Genomic DNA, 27006 nt, shown 5'->3' on the forward strand with positions numbered 1-27006 from the left:
CTACTAGAATAATAACTCCAATAAAAGCAATATATTACTGTTAATAGTCTTATTAAAAAATACTCTCTTATGTATATATTTTTTATTTTATACCTTTTTTTTTTTAAGAATCTTTATTTTTTTGTACAGCTTTTTTGTCGTCCTTGTACAATAATTGAATGTGTATGTACGTATGCATGTGTGGGTATATGTATGGGTACATGTATAATGTGTGTGTATATGTGTATGTATGTGTGTTGTGTGTTTATGTATGTATGTGCGTATGTATACGTTTATATGCGTATGTGTGTGTGTATAAATATATATATATATATATATATATATATATATATATATATATATATATATATATATGTATATGTTTGTATGTGTATAGATGTATGTGTGTTTATGTGTATATATATAAGCGTATGTGTGACATGTATGTATGTGTGCGTGTATAAGTATAGATATATTTAAATATACCATTGTTATTATTATCATTGTTATTATTGCTATTACCTTTATTTTTATTAATATCGTCATTTTTTATTAATATCATTTTTTTTATTAATATCATTTTTTTTATTAATACCATTATTTTTATTGTTATTAATACCATTTTTATTATGATAGTTATTATTAATGTTATTATTATTGTTAACGTTTTGATTTTTATAGTTGTTATTATTTTACTCTTATGTTATTATTCATTATTATTAGGTGTTTACAAATCATTAGTAATTATTCTATTTGTAAACATCCTTGAATTGTAAAATCATGTAATTCAGAATATATTGATTAATTGATTAATATAAATAAAATAAATAGTAGTAATTTATTATTTATTATTATTAGTAGTTTAATCAATAATAACAATTATAATAATAATATTATAATAATCATATTATTTTAGTAGTATTATTATAATATTATAATAATAATATTAATTATTGATTACAATAATGTTGTTATCAATTTTTATCATTACGTTATTAGTTCAGATGTATCAGATTACGATGATTCAGACATATCAAATAATGAGGCAAAAGATGATTTAATTCTTCAGGGTGATTTGTTTAACTTTTTTTTTTTTTGAATATTTAATTTTTACTTATATCAAAAACATTCAAAGTAATTATGGTTTTGACTTATGCAAATTCAAATTTTAGATAAAAAAACGGTTTGTATTTACAATTCTGTCGAAGAAGCTGAACACTATCTTCTATCTGTTAATGAACCAACAAAAATTTCAAGTTTGCAAGATTTTTAGTTATTATTTGCTCTACAATATTTTCTTTGCATTTATTTTGAAATTAATAAGATCTTCACATTTCAGGTAAAAGTGATATCTACATATATGATTCAGTTAAAGAAGCCAATCAGTGTCTTCATAACTATGAGATAGATAATACTGTTCGCTTTGCTGCTTTTTCAACTCCAAAGGATTTTGGTAGTACAGGTAAAAAATTTTGGAACAATGTAAACTAAATGAAAGTTCAGAGTTACTTTATTTAAGTTGTGATATACACTTTGCAATAATCAGTTATTCAAATTTATGGAGTTTTTTGTCTCTACTGTGTTTACAGCTTATGATTATATCTATACAGTTTAAATAATAAACAGTTCATACAGCGTTGCCACCAAATCAGGGAGTTTAGAGAAAGTCAAGGGAATTTAGATATAATCAGGGAAAATATAGGGAAAAGCTTGATTTCGTTTAAAATCAGGGAAAGTCAGGGAATTTTTTAATTTTGTAATAATATTCTTTTTTTAGGTTACTATTTTAAAAATCATATCGCTCAAAAGATTGTTCAAATATATTAATATTTAATCATTATGAAAAAAATTTAAGTTTTATTCTAAAAAAAACTTAGTTATTAGTTTTGGTCTTTAGCATCGTTTACACTTTTAACAGAAAATATCAGGAAATCTCTAAATGGTTCTAAATATTTGGTTTTGGAACAGCAATCTAAATCATGCTGAATACAAATACTTTGACTCAAATTTTGGGCCACCCAAAAAATTTACTTGAGTACAACCACATCTTTGGCAACAATCAATTGCATAAATCTGACAAAACTGTGTGTGGATGGCCCAAAAGTAAAATGGTGACCTCTTGATATTATTAAAAAGCAGTGTGAGCAACAAGAATTTCCTAAACTTCCTAAAACTAAAAGTTGCAACCTCATGTAATCCAATATGCTTTTAAAACTGGTTTTCAATCAGGGAGGTCAATGAAAGCTTCGAATGACTTTTGAATGACAGACTAAACTGTGTATTGATGAGATAAAAGTAAACTGTTAACCTTTTCATCTTATTAAAAAGCAGTTGAGCAACTCTTAGACAGACACCCTATTGATTCCATTTCTCTTTAAATATTTGTTTTCAACTGCTTAAAGCTTAATGAGTTTAATATTATATAAATACATTTTTGAATAACTTTTGTTTCATTTTTTAGATATATTTTCACACAAGCACAAAGTGTTATGGGAAACATCCCCAGAATTTTTTAATACGCCTTACGTTGTTTTGTCATCAAAAAGGTTTGATTGTCATCATGGCGTTGATCGGAATTCTAATGCTAAGCAAAAGTATATCGATGCAAAAGAAAATCAAAAAGTAACAATTAAATAGTCTTATTTATTATTGTAACAAATGTTCTTTAATTTCACTTAAAATTCTTTAAATTAAATAGAACAAAAGTAGATGTTTATGTTTATTATACTACTGCTACTACTAATATTAATAGTAATAATAATAATAATAACAATAATAATAATAATAATAATAATATGATATTATTATTGTTATTATTATTACAGAAGTTTGATCATTGGTACAGAGGTGAATATGTGATTATTCAAGACACTAAGAAGTTTGAATGTCCTGCAAAAGTTAACATGAAAGAGATTGTATATTTTACTAGTTTAAAGGTATTTTACAAAACCGTAATTTTTTTTTTTAGTCACATTTTTAATGAATCTATCGTTATTAGAAAAATTATAACAATAAAAAGAATGATCAATTCTGTCATTTTATTTTCAGGTTGTCAACATGACAAATTATTACAAAAACCAAGTATCAAGAGATATTCGAAATTCTTTGATGAAGCATAATACTTTTGTATTTTGTAGAAAAATTAAAGTTGAAATAGACTGCCTATTATGTCACCGAAATCATCCACTTGGAAAAGTAATTGCTTTGCGCTTTGATACTATATTGCAAACTGTGTTAATCATTAATTCTTCTTTTTATTATTATTATTATTACTATATTTTTGAAACATATTTTTCATATTGTAATGCTAGTAGTAATGCTAAGCATGATTTTTATACATGTACAAAGTTACAACTAATTTTATATTATTTGTGCGTAATAATATGTACCTTTCATATCTTGCTACTGTTTTATTAATTGATGTAGTAGTACGAATGCAGATAAGTAGTTACATTTTGTGTTACTCAATACTATTTTTAGAGTGAACTCCTGTCTCAGAAAATTGACCATCGATTGTCAACAAAGATTTCTGAATTTGTGAAACAAGGCGTTTCAAATGTATGTGAGATGAAGAGGCTTTTAAAAATTATGGTTAGTGATATGTTTGGAAAAAAAGATTTGCCTCCTTCTAACAACAGAAGGTTCTATCCAAGAAATAATATCATTCGTACACACATAGTCATTGAACGTCAAAAGCTTAGGTAATTTTTTTATTTAATTTTTAGTACTTTTAGATGTTTCATATTATCAAAAAGTTTTTAGATTTATTAATTTTTCAGATTCTCAAACATTGATCAAGATTGTTTAGAAAACAAAATAAATGAGTGGAAGGTTTCTGACACCACTGTCAAAATACATTACCATCCAAAAAGAAGTCATAGTAAGGATGAGCTGTTGTTTGTTTATCAAGCTGGTTGGCAAAAAAAACTTCTAAATAAATATGGTAATGAAATGGTGTTTTTAGATGCAACATATAAGACCACTAGATATTCATTACCATTGTTTTTCTTAGTTGTTAAAACTAATGTTGATTTTCAAATAGTTGCAACATTTGTATCTGAAAGTGAAACTTTTGATACAATAAAAAAAGCACTTAATGTCATCAAATCTTGGAATCTTGATTTTCAACCTTTATACTGCATGACTGACTATTGTAATGAGGAGATACGTGCTTTGGAATCTGTTTTTTTTTGTGTGTTTTTCCAATCTGTATTTATTTATTTAATTTTTAAGTTATTAACTTCTTTAAAGAAATCATTTTTTATATTTCATGCGATTTAAGTTCATAATCATTTTAAATAAAATTTTGTTCTCTTATTAGGGTGTGAAGTATTCATCTGCGATTTTCATAGAGAACAGGCATGGGATCGTTGGATAAAAAAAACTTCCAATGGTTGTTTTAGTAAAAAAGAAGATATTTTAAAATTGTTAAAATGTATAGCTTGGTCAAGATCTTGTGAAGAAGAAGTAGATGCTATAAAAGCATTAGAGCTTTCTGACTTTTGGTGTCAAGATGGTTTTTCTAAATTAAAACATTATGTTGAAATGTATTGGATGCCTATAAAAAAGATATTTATTATTAAACATGAGTTTAAATAATTAAACCTTTATTTGAGAATACATTTTGTGGCAATCATTTGGTTTGGTTTGTATTATTTTAAGGTAAGGTATGTAAAAGTAGAATTTCTTTCTTATTGTTTAGAGATGGATCTGGTGGTATAGGCAAAATCGTCTTCTAATTAATTGCAACACAAACAATGGTGTTGAAAGACAAAATGAGTCATTTAAGTATTGCTATTTAAAGAAATATAACAACTCTTCTTTGACAGGCATGTTAACTTTATTAATTGAAGAATTCTTCACTGATAAGCTAGAAAGGTTAGTTTAAAAGAAAAGTTAAGTCATTGAACTGATGTTTGAAAGGGACTATTGTCAATTTAAAAGTTCACAGTAATGATTTTAATATAATCTTTTTATTTTTATAAAGTTTTATCTATTCAATTTAGCTACACTGATGCCAACTTCAAAATGGATGCAAGATACAGGAGATATGGCTGTTGGGTGCCAAAATATTTATATAATCGCCCTCGTAGTTTAGTTAAGCATTGCTTGTTGCGAAAATCTACTGCTGATTATATGGATTTGAACACAGTTGTAATGATGAAACATGGTATCTTTACTGTATCTAGTACCATTGATTCTTCTACAAAATACTTTGTGCATTTTGGTGATGAAAATATTATGCCAAAATGTACTTGTTATGATTGGATATCAACAGGCTATCCCTGCAAACATTTTTTTGCTATATTCAAAAAGTATCCTGCTTGGTCATGGAATACATTATCAAAACTTTATGTAAATTCTCCATTCTTAAATTTAGATGAAGATAACTATGATATATTCCATGAAAAAAAACCTTTTAATTTTTCAAAGTTGCTTTCACCTTTAAAAGAGTCATCTTTGTCTTTAAAAAAAAATACAACTGTAGAAGATCAGAATGACATATGTAAAAAACATATTCCCATTTATTCTGGTGTCGATGTTAGGGAGATGCTTAATAGTATTAAGAACTTATCATTTGAATTTGAGGCAAACTCTGATGAACTAGTGATGTTACATAAAATTCTTTCCACTCTAATAGACAAACTAAACAAAGGAAGAGTAAGAGAATCTGGGATTCCTGTCACTCAAACAAATAATAAATTAAGCCAAAGACATATTTCTATTCCTGTACGGAAACCAATAAAAGCTCAAACTAAGCGTGTTGGATCACAAAAAGAAAAAACATCAAATGCTTCTAAAGTGTTTATAGTAGCAGAGAGTTACTTAGTTGACTCGATTGAACATAAAATTGTTGATGAGCCTGTAAACAAAGAAAGGTTTGTTGTTGACCATGAGATAGTTATTTCACATAACAATGATGAACATTTAGTAGAAAAACTGGTTTTACTTCCTCAGACAAAACTCTCATCAGATGATATGAATGATATTACAACCCATCAGATGTTGTCAGACAATGTCATCCATTCGGCACAAAAAATGATAACTGGTGTTTTGTGGTCTGCAGGATCCAGTTTTGGGGCAAAATTTGTCATTTTGTGTGGTAAAGGGCTCCTTTGTACAGGTATTACATGATGGTGATGTACACTGGCTGACAATAAGCACTTTTGGGTGCTCTGAAGGTGAGGTATTTCTGTTAGACAGCATGTTTAAGGGCAAAATAAAGAACTATGTTGTCAGACAAATTTGTGCAATAATGCAGTGCACCAAAGACAGTTTGAAAGTACGAGTCTTACCTGTGCAACAACAAACAAATGGTGTAGACTGTGGTTTGTTTGCATTGGCGTTTGCACAGCACATTGCTTGTACCGGCTCAAATCCACACTACATTTCATTTGAAAATGATGAAATGAGAAACCATTTATTTAAAAGTGTTATAGAAAACCACTTAAATGAGTTTCCAAAGACTGGAAAATTGACTAGATTTTGCAAAGAAAAAGAATTTAATTTTACTCTTTATTGCGTATGTCGGCAAATTTGGATGGCTTCTGATAAAGTTGTCAAAGATAAGTAAGTGAAATATTTAAATTATGTTTTAGCTTTTCAATCTAACTAGTTACACACACACACACACACACACACACACACACACACACACACACACACACACACACACGCACGCACGCACGCACTTATTACTTTTATTTTATTTACACACATTACTTTTATTCACATTTTTTTGACTGTTTTTTATGTGTTAATACATTTAGGCATATGGTGCAATGTGGAAAATGTGAATGTTGGTTTCATCGTGTTTAGTACTTTTTTTTTTTTAGTACTACTTAGTTTTACTTTAGTATTTTTTCTTTTTTTTTTTTTTTTGTTATGGTAGGCAAAAAGTGTATGATAGATAAAAAATCTTATTTAAATAGTTTTTCATTTTCTAATTTTCTAATATATAGTCTTAAAGGAATACATGATTTTTGAAGGATAGCAATGCCTAAAAAGTTGTGTTACCTAAATAAGGTTTATTTTAGTCAAGAGTCCCTTAATTAAGATGGTCTGGTTAAGTAAGTAAGATGATCTGGTTAAGTAAAGGCATGTTCAAGAACAAGATCAATTTTTTCAAACTAAATGGTTCTTTTTCAACTCTGAAAGTGGTGTTGTTGTATTTCAATTTATTTATTTTTACCGTAAACACTTTTAGTTTCAGTCTAAGTATAAATCTTAGTATTTGTAATAAGTATTTATTATTAATTACATTTCAATGAATATATATTTTTTTAATATATAATAATTTTTTTAAACATAACAATTTTCCTTTTTTTTTTAGTTGCGTTTGTCATTGCTTTATTAGTTTGCCTACTGTTGAAACATGGTTTTAATTTAGTAAATTTATATGATGTGAAATTTACTTTATTAATCATCAGATAACAGTTAGGGAGAAATTGGAATTCTACATAATTAATGTAAAAATGATTATGTTTACTGGTATTACCATTAGTTGCCGATGGTAACATTACAAAACTAGTTTTTATGGTTGATTGTGTTTCAGCTCTTTAGTTTTATACTGTAACATTGATGACAAATATATAACAAAAACAACATGTTGTTTTTGTGATAGTCATTATCAATAAAAGCTTTTATTACGATTGTAAATCTTAATTATATGTTTTTTTAGCACTTATCATATTTCGTTATATCACAAATAATTATGACAACGTAAAAAATATTTAAGGATTTACTTTTAATTCATGATATAATTTTTCAAATTGCTTCACTCCAATTGTCTCTCTAGTTTAAATATTTTAATAAATGAAATCCCTTGAGTTCAAGTATTTTGTTGTAAAGTGTAATTATAGTTAATGATTGTTTTAAAGGTAACGATCGATTTGAGTTACTTGTAAATAATTGTATATGTATATAGACGTATTTGTATATAATGTAAAGACATAATTGTAAATATCAAGAGAATTAGTATATAAATTATGTTGAATTACGTTAAGAGAGAGGCGTTTTACGCTTGACTCATAAAGTTCTTTTTGATGTGAAACAAAAAGCTATTTCGGCTAAAATGTCGACTAAAGTTGATTTAAAGTTAATTCCGGAGTTAAGTGGAAACGATCAACAATCAGTCGCAGAATGGCTGGAAAAAGTTGAACTGGTATGTAAACTACAGACGTGCTGAGCCGAGGTTGTTTGAAGATCAAACGCAACCAAATTGTTACGAATGTTAACTCCCCATTCATTTTGCAAGAGATAGTCATCTGCGAAGAAATAGTAATCGAAACAAGTCGGGTCGAAGACGGGAGACAAGCAATGTTTTGTCTTACTCGTGTCAAGAGAAAGGACACATCAAGAATGTGTCCAAAAAACGTGCCGAGAGAGAAGATGTTTGCGCCAGTTCTCTCCCTAAACAATCAATAATGGCGTTACCTACTATACGGTTGAACATTAATGGCGTTTCTCGGAATGTGTTAATCGACTCAGAATGTACCTGCTGCATCATTTATAAATAATGTGCGCCAAAAATTACGAAGAAAATACTTAGCGTGGTAACTGTTAATTGACAACAACAACAGTACGAAGAACGTTAGCCGAACTAGAATTGTCACACCTAATGAAAATGAAGTTTTTGTGGAAGCACTTGTAGTTGACTTCAAACCACTTTGTTATTGTTTTTGATGGGTATGGAATAGTGGCTTTTGGTGGAGTATCAATATCCGCAACTCGTGATGTTTGTTTTATGGGAAGAAACGAATCATGTTTACTTGGACTAAAAGGTGATATTTCAAAAGATGTCAGTAATACGAATATAATATCTCGGGATTTTACAGCTTTGTTTAAGAAACAAAATCGAGAATGGATAATTGCGTGGAAATGGAACAATAATTCTCAACCTGAAACTCTAGTGAATAAGATTGCTGAATACACTATCCCTGTTGGCATAAAACACAATTACGAAAAAGAAATTGAAGGGTGGATAGAGAAAAAATGGCTTCAAAAGTACGATTTAAAGAAACACGGTCCAATAAAGGGTTTGGTTCCTCTCATGGCAGTGGTGCAGCAAAACAAAGGAAAAGTGCGACCAGTATTAGACTTCAGGGAGCTGAACACGTTTATTGAAGCATTCACTGCGAACACAGATGCGTGTGCTGACAAACTTCAAGACTAGAGACGGTTTGGAAAAAATATTTCAATAATTGATTTATCTTCAACTTATATGCAACTAAAAATCGATGAGAAACTCTGGACTTACCAAAATGTTGTGTTCCGTGGACAAAGTTTTGTTTAACACGTTTGGGATTCGAACTAAACGTTGCGCCAGTCATAGCGAAAGCGGTATTAGACAAAGTGCTATCGCAAGATGAAACAATCTGGAAAGGAACGTCATCATACATTAATGATATTTTTGTTGAAGACATAGTACCTGTTTGTCGCGTACTTGATCATTTGGAAATCTTTGGGCTTAATTGTAAGCCGGCGGTCCGCGTATCCGATGGAGCGAGAGTTCTTGGTTTACAAGTCAGAATGGAAAACAAAAAGTTATGTTGGAGAAGAGATAACGATTTTTGTGAAATTCCGAATTCGTTAACAAGACATAATATCTTTTTTTTGTGCGGAAGAATGACAGGAAATCTTCCAGTTTGTGGTTGGTTGCGTGTAGCGTTGTCGTATGTTAAAAGAACAGCAAACGCCCTGACAAAAACGTCAGGCAACAAATTGGGTAGATGCTAGTTCAATCGTACTAGACGTGGTTGTCGAGTTTAATGGCAATATAATCGAAGACGCAGGTCAGTTAAGAAAACATACACAGCGCATATAAACATGTCCAAACTTGATACAGTGATTAAAGGATTAAATATGGGCCTTAACTCGAAAATGGAAGTTTTGTATATCTGCACCGATTCGAAAGCGGTGTTCCATTTAGTTACCGACACACTCGCAGAAAAATCTGGATTGAGGACAAACGCATCAAACGAAATGGTGTTAAGGAGAATACTCAAGAATATTGCAAATATAATGGAAGAAAAAAATGTGTCTTGATGTTTGATATTTAAAAAAAAAAAAATTTGTGCAGAGAAAATTAAGCGTGAATTTGTGTATTTTCAGATCTAATCGTGGTTCAATCCCCATAGCCCATTTAACGTAAGAGATCAACTTGAGGATCTCGAATCAGGGCCTATGGATAAATTTAATCAGATAACTCGTGACTATTCTGAAAACATTGGTACATCAATACAGACATATGTGTACTGTTTATATTGTCATGCTTTTTTTTTTTTTGTGGTTTTTTGTGGTTGCTAATTATTTTTACTATTGTTGCATTTTGCATTTGTTGCTATTATTCAAGTGATTTCATTTTTTTTTGTCTTATCATAGTATTTATTTACATCCTTTTATTATATTTTATTTTCTATCACCTTTCTTAGAAGGAATAAATGAGATAACACAACGTTTAATGATCAGAATCTGATCATTAAATGTTGTGTTATTTTAATTATTCATTATCTTTCATGTCAGCTCATTCACTTTTTCCTTTTTTGTTATTAGTCTAGTTTTTTTTAATATTTAATATTCTCCGTTTTAATAGGATTATTTTTTTATCAAAAACAGTACATCAAAAACAGTACACCAACTCAAAGTAGATATTAGGCTTGTCGCTTCGGAATTTAACCTGGCCGATGCCCTTACTAGAGTGTCTAATAGTTGGTTAAAATTGGTTGATAAACCATCTGAAATGGCAGCAAGTGGTATTATTAGTACTTCGCTATCCTCCAAAGAAATCGAGCACGTTCATAGATCTACAGGACATAATGGCGTGAAGAAAACATTGTACTTCGTTCGTAAAATCGACCCGTCAGTGGAAGAAGTATTACTGAAAAGAATACATACTGAAAATTATAAAATTTTTATACCTACTTTATTAATCCTTAAAAAAAAAGTTTTGGCACTCCTATTGCGTAAATGTATACCATATGCGCTGCCTTTTTGGCACCCTAAGTGGTAGAAACAACCTTTACAGCTTAACTTACTTGAAACTTACTACTGACCTCATTTCATTTTTTAATCTTTTATATTTGTCCCATTCAATAATTTTTTTGTCCATTTTAATGAGTAGTTCTAAATAAATGGGATAAATGACCAGGTCTACTAAATCGTTCTTTTTACCAAAAGTACATAATAGTGCAAGAGTTAATGGTCATCAAACTGTTTTCAATATATAAGTTAAGCAACTTTATGAAATTAAAAAGAGCATTTCACGAGAACTGCCCTATTCATTAAGGTACTCCTCTTAATGAATAGGACAATTTTAATTAACTCCCCCTTAGGTCACACAAAAGCTTCATTTATTCAGTTTAAAAAAAGTGCAAACAACTTCGCCAGTTACAGGCCACATTTTTATAAGAAATACCCATTGCAGAAATTAATTGAAGTATATATCGCATATATACTTTAGTTATTTTTAATATAAATTTTAGATCAATAAAAGCTCTTTCAATTTAAGCAAGGATTATTGTAACTATCGCAACATCAAATTACATATAATGCAGGTAATAAAGATTTCACCAAATACTGACTTGAATTTTATATCAAATACTAGCAAATGTCTTAACCATTTATTGGCCAATGATCCGTAAATGGGAAACACGTCGAACAGAATAATAGAGCATTGAAAATTTATTTATTTTAATGCAATTATTTAGATATAAAACAAAACTAAAAAATAAATCAATATAATTTATTCAGTTTAACTCATTGTATGCTAAGTGCAGGTAATGAACCCCGAAAAAAAGTTAAAAAAACTTATTGCTAAATACCATCATTTTCTTCAATATCTTGATAATTTTCAATATCTTCAATATTTTAATTCTTCAATAGAGGTTGATTTTTTCAAATTTGATATCTCAGCTAACTTCTTTTTATAGTTCACAGTTTTCCTTTATTTTTCTTTTAATACCTTTTGTTATTCAACTTTTCTCTTTTTACAAGCTTTTGCAGCTGTCTTCAAGCTTCGTGTTGTAAGACTGTAATGTGAAAAAAAACAACTGTAAAACAGAGTTTTTGAGTTAATCTTCTTTTGTTTAATTTGTAGTGAAGGATAAGTGAAAATATTGGAGTCTTTGTCTAATAGACTAGATGAACCATTAAATGGGAATGAAAACTTGAGTTCTATTGATGTGTTGTGAGAGGCTATTTTTTATTATTCAAAAGAATTCAAAAAAATACTTACAATTTAAAACCATGAAGCACCAATGAACTATTAAACGAACCTTTTTTAACTAATGTTGATTTATTAACCTTTACTTCTTCAAAACTTACATTTGTATTAATATCCACAGTATTGTCTCGAATAGAAAAATCAATTGAATCATCTTTTACTCCAGGTTGAGTTCTTGCATTGTTGTGATGTCATATTGATACGCTTTAGAAAATAAACCAAATAACTTTGAATGTGAAACTTTATCCCCTGTAGTTTTATTCATCATTGTTGGATAGACATCAGAATGCATATTTTTTAGTGGCTTTAAAACTGTGCTGACCAAAAGCTGCAACCAGTTGTGGATGTGAACTGGAAGTTTTACACCTCATGTCTTTCTAGAATTAAAATCAGTGGCCTTGCAGAACTAATATTTGAAAAAAAAAATTTTTTCAAACCGTAACTTAACAAAACCTTGTTTAGTCCAGAAAGAAACACTCAATGTTGCTCCTTCACTATTATGAGGTGGTATGACCAGCTGCATTTATACAAGCTATATTAGTAATGGTTTCTTTGTTGCCACTTGTTTGACTCTGAATATATTTTGATCCTTTTACTTACAACAACACATTTTGGTGTATGATCTAGTTGTGATCCTGTTTCATCCATATTCCAAATACATATTAGTTTATTAAATAAGTTCTCATTTTGTATCAGTCTCTCCAAAGATGTGAAGTATTTTAAAATTTTCCCCCTGTCTATACATAATTTTGGCAAAGAATATATTGGCTCTGGACAACGAAGACTTGCACAACCATGACTCTCTTTAAGTAGTTGCTACCAGTTTTTTTTTTTTGTTGCTAACTTAGCAGCATAATTAATAAATGTTATTTTCAAAAACTAATTCCTATTTGGGTACAATTGCCAGCATAATACTTTTTTCAAGATCACCTTTAATTGGCTTTTTCCCTGGTTATGCTCTTATTTTAGATTTTCAATAGATAGTGGCCTGCATAGTTAAACGTGGAACTTTTTTATATTCCTTTTTGCTGAGACATACCATTTATTACCAGTTTCATATTAGAATCTGAATTGTCTTCAGCATGCATTTTTTTAATTATACTTGAAATTGGTTTAATGATAACATTTGACTTTGGATTTTTCAGTTTGTTTTAACTTTTTTGTTTTTTCGTATTTAATACTATTTTCAACTAAAAAAAAATAGTAATTATAGAAACAAGTCTACAAACCTATGTAAATAAAATAAATCAAAAAATATATATTGATTACTTTTTTTTTACCTTTAACGCGACATTCAAATTTTCATTCAGTATGTATAATATAATATAAATTCAGTATGTATGTATAGTTTCATTCAGTATGTATAATCAAGTTAATTTAAGTAAAATTTGGATGTTGCTTACCAGTTAACAACCTTAATTTAACTTTTTTCACACAAGTTATGTGTCAAATTTTATCACACTTAGTTATTTATTATGTCACATGAATTTTAACTAAGTTGAGATAATCTTATTACGTTTACGACGGAAGAACTTTTGTAAACAGCTATTTTTAAAGCGTTTCGACATTCGCATAATTTAAAAATAAACCTTTCGCATGATTAGTATAAATTAAGTGCGGACTTTGATCGTATTCTGAATGATACTTTCTTGCGCTGACCCAGTGTAACATGAGAATGGGTGTGTTTTATTATTTTAAAGTCAATCAATCACTATTGTGATTAAAAATGCAGTTATATAGACTTATCCATAAAGATTTTATCTTTTCCATTTAAAATCAAAAGAAACGTGAGTTAAGAGCTGTCCTTTTTTTTTTTCGATTATAAGGCATGGTGAAATCAGGATAATTGCAAGTTGTAGATAAACAATGTAAATATATAAATTCATTAACATAAATATAATATTACTGTAACAATAAAATAAAAAAATTCGTTTATATAGATTTATACACATAGATTTTAACTCTGTATAAACTTATATGCTCTAAATAGTATTGTAGTAATTATACAATATAATTACTACAATACTATTTAGAGCATATAAGTTTAATATAATTATAATATAATATAATTATAATATAACATAATATTATATATATATATATATATATATATATATATATATATATATATATATATATATATATATATATATATATATATATATATATATATATATATTTATATATTTTAACCACAATAAGTCTGCAAAATATTCTTAATATATTATTAAATCAAAATATATTTAACAAGTAGTTTATGCACTGTCTTATTTTTGTTAAATTTAACTTATTTATAAAAATTTTGTTTAACAAGAATTTATCTTTTAAAGATGAATGTATATATGTATATTGTATTTATCCTGGTATCATATTAAATCTTGTATTTTTTTGTAGAAACATCAAAATGAATCAACATGATTGATAAAGATAATACTAAAGCTAATGCAAAAGTGAATTCATTGTTAATTAAACGGGTGCAGTTTAATGGGGTAAGTAACAAAAGTAACAAGTAATTATTTTTAATGATATTAAATATAATGAAAATTCATATTTTTTAACAAAATAGTAAACTTTTTCAAATCATAGTTTTTTTTTGTTTATGTATCCTTTTTTTTATTTCAATATAAATGGCAGCTAATAATATATATAGCAAATAAATTTAAAAAAATAAAATTTAATTTAATATTTATTATCCGATTTATAATATCAGTTAATTAATACCAATAATAGAAAAAAGTAATTTAATTATATAGTAATATGATTGATCAAAATTGTTGTAAGGGTTGACTATTAGATTTGAGCAATTTTGATATATTTAAGTTTACAATATTTTACAAATTGGTTAACATTTTGATGGTAAGCACATAAAAGCTTCTCTTTTTTTGTTAAAACTGAAAAGGATTGCTGATTGATTTGATATTAAAATGGTTGACAAAAAATTAATTACCTTTTGGCATATTATTTAATAGCTGAACTCATTTAGGAAGAAACTTTGATAAAAGTTGAAACCCTAAGCATGCCTTTATATTTGGGTTAGTTAAACGGGGCACCAAGTTCAAAAATTAATACAAGATAAGTTGAAATATAGACCATGCTTATCAGGTTTTATTTGTTAAAAAACAAGAACCTAGTATACAAGAACTTTCCCCTAACAGTGATTATATGTTTTGATAAACATATAAATATAGTTGAATTGATAACTGCCTAGGATAGCGGTTTCACATATCTACATTGTTATATATTCATCTTTTTTAAGCTGATAAGATTATATTCAACTTTCCTGTGGCCTAATGAGTTGTGGTACATGATGAAATACAAGATGTACATTTCTTGTTGAAAAGGTAAGGAAGTTGATATAGGGTCATTCCATGTATTAAGTTTTCTCATGTAGTAAGGTCCCTCTTGAAACTTATCATATACATATGAAAAAAACATGTTTTAAAACTTTCAGATCAATATCAAATTCACACCAAAAATGCCAGCATTTTTAAATAACTATATTTTTCAATTATCAACTGTTGAATGTGTTACTAGAAACCAGTGCCCCTCTAATCAACCACCTTGCCTATGTAAAGGGTGCAAATTATTATAAGTCATTTCTTAATAAAAAGAAAGGTATGGTTGGTTGTCCACTTCTTGATCTGGTCTTTATAGTAGATAGGGGCATAAAAAATTTACAAGCATCTCAAAGTGGCTGAAAAATGGACTTTTTTGTGCGAGTGGACATTTTGCTTTTAGATATATTTAAGTTCTAAACTGCAACAAGCTGCCTATATTTTGCCCATTTATTGCAGATAGTAGTAGCTAATCAGAAAACTTATCTGTAAAGACTTGTGGATGATTAAAAAGGAAAAATATCCTAATGATATATTTATATATATATATATATATATATATATATATATATATATATATATATATATATATATATATATATATATATATATATATATATATATATATATATATATATATATATTGAGGTGTAAACAGTTTATCTGAACTCCCTCAAAAAGCCATATTGTTTTCAGTTGGTATAGAGTGATATTCGTCATCCGAAGAAGAACATTTTGCCATCTTTTAATCTAATTTTAAGTTCTTTATTATTATAGTTTTTCCAGTTTTTAATCTTATTTTAGTTTCCACCCACTGTTGATAATATTTCATATAGGAGACACTATTTTCATGAATTCCTTATGTTTTAGTTAAATATCTCCATTTATTGAACCCATCAGAGACTAAGTTTGACTTTGAATTATTATCAAAAAGTAGACAGCAAAAGCAAAATACAGAGTTTTTAGAATCTGAATAAACCAACCATCTATAGCAAAAGGTTTCTCCTTTAGCAAGTTTTTTATTGTAATAAAGCTAGAAAAATGTTGACTATTTCTATCATCAGGATATTTTTCCTTTTTAATTTGAAAATGACCAAATTTCAATTAATTTACAAATTTAGTTTATAATGTTGGTAGATCGAACAGTTGGCCACTTTCCACAATCCAATAAATTAGTAGTTTTTTGTGAAAAATCTTCTGATAAATCATTTGGTTCTTCTGAAATAACTGGTTCATTATCTACTTCAGTTTGCAATGAAGTTATACAATTATTTTTAGGTATTGTTAAAGGTTCTCCAACTTTATTGGAGTAGAGATAGTTGAAGCATCGGCATTAAAGTTTTCAAAACTTTGGTCAGGGTTTTTATAAGCAACATTATTTTCAACGCTCATGAATTTTTTTAATTTTTCAAAACTTTTGATTTTTCTCTGACTTTCTTTTTCTGTACTATTACCCAGACAACTAATTTCTCACCATTAAAATATTATGTGACATTAGACAGATTATTTTTTATTCGTGGGATGAAATTTTTTTTATAATTGAAAAAAAATAAGATTAAACTAAAGTTAAAAGTAAGATTGAACTAAAGTTCTCAAGAAACATTGATAAAATATTTAAAAGGAGACAAAAAAAAAAAAAAAACTTACTGATTTTTAAAAAATTTGTTCAAAGCAAGTCAACATTTAATAACAAAAAGTATGTACTTTTGAACTTTTTTATAAAAAAAGTTGTGCAACTTTTTGAAATAACTCCTAGGGGAATTAACACACAAATGATACTATGAATTACAATAGAAAATCATGCGTTAATTATATTTTTAAGTAAATTAAGTAATTTTTTGTCATTCAAATTTAAAACCCTGTATCTTTTTTCAAACAAGCGTTAAATCTTTTATTTTTAAATTACTTTTAGAAAATTGTTACTAATAAAATTTTCCACCCCTATTTGTTGTCTTCGTGCGGCGCACGACCCTGATAAAAAGCTGACTTTTCTCTCTTTCTCCACACCCCCCCTCCCTTCTCCTCAAAAAAAAAAGCCTGCCCTGTTTCTGGAGCATTGTTTGCTGATAGATACAAAAGTAACGGTTTTATGGTAAAATAAAGATTGGAAATTGCAGAGGCACAATGAGAGGAAAGCCAAGGAGAAGAGTAAGCCTTGGTTCGAACTTTTAACTATATAAAAACAACACACTTGACTTTGAATATAAAATTTATAATAAACAGCATACAGTCAGTTTGGTTAATTTTGAATTTATTTTGCACAATTTATATATAATTTTATAATATATATAAAATATAATGCAAACTTACAAAAAATTTACCACAAGTTTTTTGTCAGATGATATTTCTCTGTAATGTCTTTAGTTCTAAATTTTATAAATCAGAGTTTTAATTGTAAATCTTACTATTTGAAAATATAGTATGTAACTATGAAACTATGAAACATAAAAATATTCACATAAATATATAATATATATATATATATATATATATATATATATATATATATATATATATATATATATATATATATACACAGTGCGTTTCATAATTATAGCCGCATCCCCCATTTCTCTTAGTCCTTTCACAACGAATAAACAAATAGTATTAATGCTACTTCTTATGGATAAGTAAGAGTAGAAAAAGTACATGTGTTATAATCATTTTTGTTTTACTTACAGCCAGCTATGGCCTAAAATCGATTTTACGTGCGTTTCATAATTATAACCGCAGTACGACCTATAACCATGAAGAAGGAAAACTAAGGCACAGTTTTTTTTTCTAATAACCGATATAGCCACCACTGTTCTTAATAACCTCAAAAATGCGATTCAGCATGCTTCTGATCAGATTCTCAAGCAACTGGACTTCAATTTCATCCCAAGCTTTCAAAATCGTCATTTTTAGTCTGAAACTGACGATTATTCGCATACACACGTCGTACAAGCACTCCTCATAAATTCTCAATAGGACTTAAGTCGGGTGAACACGCGGGCCACTGTTAAAGTGGAATATTTTTCTCAATCAACCACGCTGTAGTGCTTTTGCTGGCATGAACACTTGCATTGTCTTGTTGAAAAATCAAACGACGGCATGGAAAATGTCGGATGAAAGGTAGAAGATTGTTCTGAGGTACCAGTTGCAGGCCTTGTTACGAAATTTCGCTGCGTAGCGAAAGCGCGTAACGCATTTCTAAGTAACTTAACTCAGCAAATATATTTTGGATCGTTAGAAGTTATATTGCGTCACTAGCGTCTTTTCAAGTACCGCATTGTAATTAAAGTTATTTTATTAACGCGTTAAAAATCATACAAACAGTTAGTTTTTTTCTCTAAATGAACAAAAGTTACAAATAAAATCTAAGTTCTTATTTAATAAATCATTTTTATTATTTTTTTCAAATAATAAAAATGATTTATTAAATAATGAACTAAGTTTTATTTTGAAAAAAATTTTCTTTCCATGAAACGTAAAATAATGTTTGTTTATTTTCTTATGATTTTACAGTTGGTTTTTGATTATTTTATTAACTGTTAATAAATTTTTTCTTATCTAATTTGTGAACTCTTTTTAATAATGTTTTTAAACAATTAAGAGTTTTTTTTTGTTGTTTATCAGTTACCGATAACATAATCGTGATCATAATTTATTTTCATAAATTAAACGAACGTCATTTAAACTTTACGTTATTGAATTAACAATAAAAAAAATATCTTATTAATAAAATATTTACATTAAAATAAATCATGCATTTTTTAAACTATTATGACAAAAAATAATTTTTACATTTAAAAGGAATTTATATATTTAATTCCTTAAGGTCAAACTTAAAACAATTTATTTTTTTTACCTAATTTTTATCAACAATAAAAAAAATTATTAAACAAACTGTTTCTTTAACAAAAAATCTATTAGTTTACAATTGCGGTTAAATGCTTTTACTTTACGACTTTATTTCTTCAGAATAAATGTCACATAAACGATATCAAAAGATAATTAAAAATATTCTAAAAGATATAAGTTTTTGCGTAACGCAAAACTGCTGAACGCGTAGGCAAATCGCCTTTTCGCAAGCAAAATGCGAGCTGCGTAACGCTTCTTAACAAGGCCTGCAGTTGGTATTCTTCACTGTTCATTTTTGTCGAAGGAAACACCAGTTGCAGTTTAGAGTGAACACAGAAAGCCCCCCATACCATTAGACTAGCACCACCAAAATTCCATTTCGAGAAGAAATGTGGCTCTTTACGGAGGTCTCTCCAGTAGTGAGTTGTTCCATCTGGTCCATCCAGATTGAACTTTTTTTCATCACTAAAGATGACCTAATGTAGAAAAGTGAAAATAAAAACACCTTAATTCTTTAAATATAATTATTACTACCGAATTTAAAAATTCACTACCTTGGTCCAGTCAAGAGACATATTGTTCCTACCAAAATCCAGTCTCGCCTCTTTATGGCGTGGCAGCAGGCGTGGCACAGGTAGCATTTTTTCTCGAACAATGTGTGGAGCATGTTGTATGGTCCTCCAAATCGTACATTTTGACACATTCAGGTCTAATTCTCGTTTAACCTCGAGACAACTCTTGTTAGAATTCGAAACAGCTTGAATAATTTTGCGCTGGGTACGGTCACTGAGTCTTTTTGGACGTCCAGTATGCTCCTTTTGGCAGTAAGTAGCTGGACTAGCCAAGTAATTTCGTACTACGCGATCTGAACATCCAATAAGTCGAGCAATTTCACGTTTGGGTTCTCCCTTTTTATGTAGAATTTGTATTTTGGCTTTTTCAGCTTCAGTTAATGTTTTCCGCGAGGCATATTGCTACAATGAGCAAATAAATAAATGAATTAGGTAAGGAATAGTAATATATAATAAAAAAGTCATTACATTATTAAAAACACACATATTTAAAGTTAACTTACAATTTAAATAAAAGTAATCACAAGTGCGGTTATAATTATGAAATGCCCGCAAAATTGATTTTGCGCTATTGCGTCCACTAACTAAAACAAAAATAATTATTGCACCTACATTTTAATTTCTTTTACCTACATATTTAAAATAATATAAGCAATATTTATTTAATTATTGTATTATATATAGATCTCAAGAAATTATGTGTGCGGCTATAATTATAAAACGCACTGTGTATATATATATATATATATATATATATATATATATATATATATATATATATATATATATATATATATATATATATACATATATATAACCTTAATTCCGAGGGTTGTTTATATATAAACACGCAAATGCATATATGTATTTTATATATATGTGTGTGTGTGTGTGTGTGTGTGTGTATACACACACACAATTATATATATATATATATATATATATATATATATATATATATATATATATATATATATATATATATATATATATATATACATACATATATATATATACATATATATAACCTTAATTCCGAGGTTTGTTTATATATAAACACGCAAATGCATATATGTATTTTATATATGTGTGTGTGTGTGTGTGTGTGTGTGTGTGTGTGTATACACACACACAATTATATATATATATATATATATATATATATATATATATATATATATATATATATATATATATATATATATATATATATATATATATATATATATATATATATATATATATATATATATATATATATATATATATATATATATATATATATATATATATCAGGCCTTCCCAGGAGAGGCGTGCGGTCGCACGCCTTGAGTGAACACGGATATATTTTTTTTTTTGGATAACTCGGCCACGCTTTTTTAGCATATATTAAAAATAACGCATTTTTAAAAAGACGCTGAAAAAATCAAATTAAATTCGTTGTATTATTTTGTAATTTTTTTAATAATTTATTCTTTTCATTAATAAGGATATAATAACATAAAAATAATATATATATATATATTTTTTTTTAATTTTTTTTTCTTATAACAAATTTTTATTTTTTATTTTACATTTTTTTTTTTTTTAATTTTAAATTTTTTCGCATAAGTATGTCTTTCTACAAAAAATAACTTCTAAGTCCTAGAAGAATTATTATCTACAAGGTTCTTGATAAGTATATGAATGTTTAGCTCATTCGGTTAAGACATTACATAGAGCCGCGGAGACCCGGGTTCGCATCCCGCGTCGGCAGAGCATATTTTTCAAAATTGATTAAAAAAGTTTTCGGTCACATTTTCTGTTTATTTTTTCGACTTGTCTCAAATATCGTTGCTGAAAAAATCAACACCTAAAATTATATTATAAATAATTATAATATAAATAAATAAAAAATAAATATAAATAAATAAATTTTTTTTTTAATGTTTACTAGACATAAAAAAAAAAATTGTAATAAGAAAAAAAATTTTTTTATAAATAAGTATAAATATATATATTTCATTTTTATGTTCATATTTTTATATTAATAATAGGAATAAATTATGAATAAAAATAATAAAATAATACGACAATTTAGTTAGGTTTTTTCAGCGCCTTTTTAAAAATGCGTCATTAATATATGCTAAAAAACCGTGGCCAAACTCTCAAAAAATATATATATGCGTGGTCACTCAAAGCGACCGACCGCACGCCTCTCCTGGGAAGGCCTGATATATATATATATATATATATATATATATACAGGGCTTGTGATGAAGAAAATCGTCAAGCGTGTTATATCGCGCTCGTAAAATTAGAATACGTTTTCATCGAGCGTGATTATGTGCGCTCGAAATAACGTCGGCGAGCGCGATCATGAAAATTGCTGAAGGCGATGCTCATAAAAAGCTTTTTATTTTTTTATCTTTTTTTATTTGTTACATAATTCTTTCGTCAAAAAAATTTTTGAATTAGTATCACACTCATGAATCTACTTCAACGAAGTAGATTTTTATACTTCCAAACTTCTTGTATATTGTCAGATCGCGATTTTATTTTTAACTATTTATGTTATAAAAAAATAATATCAAACAAAAACGCAACTTCTTATTGATTTTGTATTAAAGTATAATTTAGTGACTTATTAGTTATAGTTTTTATTCGTTGTTTTGATATATGTATTTTAAAATGTTACGCTGTAAACTTAATTAACGGTTAATGGTTTTTATATTTCTTGATATTTTTTATTCAAATTAATTACTTAATTTTTTTCTAAAATTTCTTTTTTAAATTACGTTTTTTTTATCTTAAAAAATAACACAAGAATATTTTGAAATAATAATAAATTAGAATAATAACTTTCCATTTAATAAATGTTGACGTCATTACTTTGTTTCCTTTTCGAATGCGATTGCGAACATTCTAAACAACGGAATCGTTTTAAATTTGAGTTAAAATAAATAATAGTTAATAAAAAAACCTATACTATAAACAAAAACTAATTTTAAAAATTACTGTATTATTAATATTTATTTTGATTATAAACGATGTGTGGAATATTACAAACAATAAATCAAATAAATCTTACTTGATATTTTCACAAGATTAAAAATACTCTGCAGTTTCAATTTTCTTATAGTGGTTTTCTAATTTTCTATTCTTATTTTATTTGCGCATTTTTGTATTCACATTGTGTTTCCACGTGCACATTCCATAATTGAAATTAGTGACTATTAACGACTTCAAACTGCTCATTCATTATGTTAATGCAAAAGAGAACGACGTAGTGCTTTTTATATTTTGTATTAGTGCCATGATAATAGAATATCTTTAATAAAAAATCTTTTTTAAATATTTTATGAAAATAAAAAAATAATCCCTATTGGACGAGCGTTATTTTATACGCTCGTTATAAGCTGAACGAGCGTTGTTTATCGCGCCTAGAAAGTTTGAAAATACCGTTTACGGGCACGTTTTACGAGCGGAGCGCGATCGCGCTCGCTTCATCACAAGCCCTGTATATATATATATATATATATATATATATATATATATATATATATATATATATATATATATATATATATATATATATATACACATATATATATAACCTTAATTCGGAGGGTTGTTTATATATAAACACACAAATGCATATATGTATTTTATATCTGTGTGTGTGTGTGTGTGTGTGTGTGTGTGTGTGTGTGTGTGTGTGTGTGTGTGTGTGTGTGTGTGTGTGTGTACACACACACACATATATATAAAATACATATATGCATTTGTGTGTTTATATATAAAAAAACAAAGCTGTTAAACATATATATATACATAAATATATGTTTAACAGCTTTGCCTTTGCAATTTATAGATTAAATTAGGATATATTAGGAGTTAAATTTATTAAATATATTGGCTCTTATAATATCAAAGCCTTTGCTTCCTTTGAATCTTCATTTATTGTAAACATGTTAGCCATAGATAAATGGCATATTCCTGAAAAACACTGCCTTGACTATTTTTATTGCATAAACATTTCCTCTATTTTCTAAAGTGTCAAGCTTTAGTTTGTTTAAAAGGTGAGCAGAATGGGTGTTCCTAGGTTTTTGACAGATAAATCAAACACATTGCTTTTGTATCATGTCAAGACTCTTTAGTTGCACTTTGGTTTGTTCAAGGTATAATGTAAGGTTTGTCCAGAATATGCTGGTATATTCTAATTAGCTATGTATAAGTCCTTTGTATGTTCGATTTAACAGTTTTCTTGGAAGCCTTACAGATGGTGGAGCTAATATTCTCATACCAGAGTGGTATTTTTTTAATGGTTAAATCAATTTGTTTTTTGAATTGTAGATGCTGATCTATAGTGACCACTAATAGCTTAACATGAGTTACTGATTGAATCTCAATGTTTCCAAAAAGGATTATCTTTTTCCGGATATTTCCTGAATTCCAAATATTTTTCTCAACTTTCAGTTTTTCCGAATATCCAAAACGCTTTCCAAACATACAAGTTTAGGTGTAATATATTTGCTTTTTAAGCTTTTTCACCCATCATTTATACAAAAAGTATAAAAGGCTTGGAAAGAAATTTAAATCAACTCAGCTAAAAAAAAAAAGAAGGGAAAATATATTCCAGATATTTTATCCAAACAATTTTCCGGATTTTTAAAATATGACCTGGATGATCTATGTTCCAATTTTAATATGTAAGCTTATTTCTTGGTGATTTAATCACAATTAGTTGCATTTTACTGGGGTTAATAGTGAAACCATAATCAACACCAAACTTAATGGTATATTAAGCCAAACGCTTTGATTAGTTTCTCAGTGACAACTTCAATGAGCTGTCTGCAGCTGATAGGGTAATGTCATCTTAAAATAAATAAGATTTGGTTGTTAATGCTTGTGGAAGATTTCTTACGTAGATTTTGAGTAGTTCTGGGCTTAGGCCACCACCTTGAGGTACTTCTTTTGATACTTATTGGCTTCTATTGGGTTAACTTATTTCTATTTTTCACTCCTGAACTCTTCCTTCTATTTATTTTGAGCTAGTTTACCAGGTTTTTGGCTTAGTCCTATTATTGCAAGTTCATTAAGTAGATAATAATATGGACACTATCAAATGCTTTCAAGTCTATTAATAGGGTGCCGACATACTTTTCATAAGTGAGTTATACATTAAGTTAGTTGCTGTTATTAAGTCCTAATTGTTGCATTGGTATTAATTTTTTAGTTTCACTATATTCGAAGAGTTATCTGCATGTTATTTTTTTATAAACTCTTAAAAGTAATGATAATACTTAGATAGGATGATAGTTTCTTAGATCAGAATTTATCCCTTTTCCTTTCCATGTTGCTGTTGTATTAGCTTTATTCCAGATGTCAGGAAAGACACCTCAATCTATAGACTTGTTGAGAATGATGGCTAGATTTGGTGCCAGGGAAAATGGCCAATTGTTTGGTTATAAAAGCTGAGAGTCCATTATGCCTAGCTAATGAGTCGTTTTTTATTAGGTTAAGTACACTCAACACGGTTTCTATTTTTACCACACTAAAACTAAAGCTGTTGATTTGGTCACATCCATTTGGCTTAACTAGTGATGTTCTATCTTTGCATTTTACTAATGAAGCTAGATGGTAATTAAGATTGTGTAAATTGGTTGTATTATTATCAAAGGTTTGATTTTTGTCTTTAGTATTGAAATATATTTGCTTTATATATTTCCAACTTCTCTTCCTTTGTCTATTTCAAACTTCCTTGTAAGGTTTTTGATCTGTTTTTTAATATCCTACTTTTTCTTTTTTATCTCTAAGCTTATTTTAATTTTTTTTTATATTTAAGAAATTTTATATTTAAGAAATATAAATAAACATGAATATATAATTTTTATACCCTTTTTTTATCTAAATAATCTCTTCTTTTTATCATAACTTTTATTTTTTCACCAATCCATTGTGTTCATGGAAATTTTTCAACTCAGGCAAATTCATCTATTACTGGATTCATTATACCAAGTACTTACTAGTTCATTTGTTGTCATTGATGGCTCAAGTTTAATTTTTTTAACTAATTTTTTTCTTTTAATGAGATCTTCAAAGTTTTTTAAACCCTTACTCCATCCAAGTTAAGTGGTTTGTCTTAATTTGCACATGCTCTAATGAGATCTGCATTACGGTCACCCATTATAACTAGATGGTTTTTATTGGAGATTTCTTTTATTAATTCATTAAAATTTAGCCACCATTCATTTTTCGCCTGAGGAACTCGGTAGACACTTAGCAAGACAGTAGGTTTTGAGCAATTTTGCATCACTATTTCTAGTATAAAGATTTAAAATTTACATCTTTGTGTAGTTTTTATATATTTATTTAAGATGTCATGTGGATTTCAGCCTAATGCTTATGTGTTATCTTATGTATTTAGTATGTATATAGTAATAATAATGTGTTATCTTATTTACATAGATGTAAAGTAATAATAATGTATAAAGAATGTTTAAAGTAATAATAAAGTGTTATCTTATGTATATAGATGTATTTAGCAATAATTAAAAACATAATTTTTAATTTAATTACAATTTAATAATATATATAATTTAATATTAATATAAGTGTAAATAAGTAGAATAAATGTAATATATATAATATATATAATATTTAATATTTTATATATAACAACATTTTTGTTTGTTTATAGTTGTTACTATCATTTAATTTTCTCCTTAGATCATCTGCATAAAAGTATTATCAACCGCGTTTCTAATGATTTTAAATAATTCTACGAATGTTTTTATAAAGGTCAATCATCATTTATTGATGAAATAAATATTTCATCAGTAAATGATGATTGACTTTCAAAACACTACTGGTGGTGGATTATTTTGATACATAATGGAAAAACTTCTTATGAGACTTCTTGTGATAATTATTTTGTAAATCATTTCACAAAATCTGGAAGAAAGTTATGGAGGTTAAGTGTTGAAAAAAATATTTTAAGTGATGAAGAAAAAAATCTTTTAATTCAATGTTTAGTTAATGTTTGCCAAATTATGTTTAGTTGTCCAATTAA

General features: G+C 27.5%; 1 protein-coding gene across 1 annotated transcript; it reads left to right on the forward strand.

Annotated features, from left to right (window-relative positions):
• Nucleotides 1-276: 276 nt before the first annotated feature.
• On the forward strand, nucleotides 277-5957 carry LOC136074149 (uncharacterized). Its single transcript, XM_065786453.1, has 13 exons — nucleotides 277-280; nucleotides 984-1049; nucleotides 1152-1235; nucleotides 1319-1441; nucleotides 2441-2601; nucleotides 2805-2915; nucleotides 3028-3174; nucleotides 3460-3680; nucleotides 3759-4171; nucleotides 4301-4518; nucleotides 4682-4857; nucleotides 4986-5858; nucleotides 5912-5957. Exons 1-13 carry the CDS (start codon nucleotides 277-279, stop codon nucleotides 5955-5957), a joined length of 2643 nt encoding a protein of 880 aa, XP_065642525.1.
• The last annotated feature ends 21049 nt before the right edge of the window (nucleotides 5958-27006 follow it).

The sequence above is a fragment of the Hydra vulgaris genome, chromosome 01 (genome assembly GCF_038396675.1).
Source record: "Hydra vulgaris chromosome 01, alternate assembly HydraT2T_AEP".
Taxonomy (NCBI): domain Eukaryota; kingdom Metazoa; phylum Cnidaria; class Hydrozoa; order Anthoathecata; family Hydridae; genus Hydra; species Hydra vulgaris.

What these genes read in the sequence shown, in the direction of transcription:
- LOC136074149 (XM_065786453.1), top strand. An exon ending in ATTGAACGTCAAAAGCTTAG is followed by an intron (nt 3,681 to 3,758) that starts GTAATTTTTTTA and finishes TTAATTTTTCAG; the next exon opens with ATTCTCAAACATTGATCAAG. An exon ending in GAGCCTGTAAACAAAGAAAG is followed by an intron (nt 5,859 to 5,911) that starts GTTTGTTGTTGA and finishes ATGAACATTTAG; the next exon opens with TAGAAAAACTGGTTTTACTT.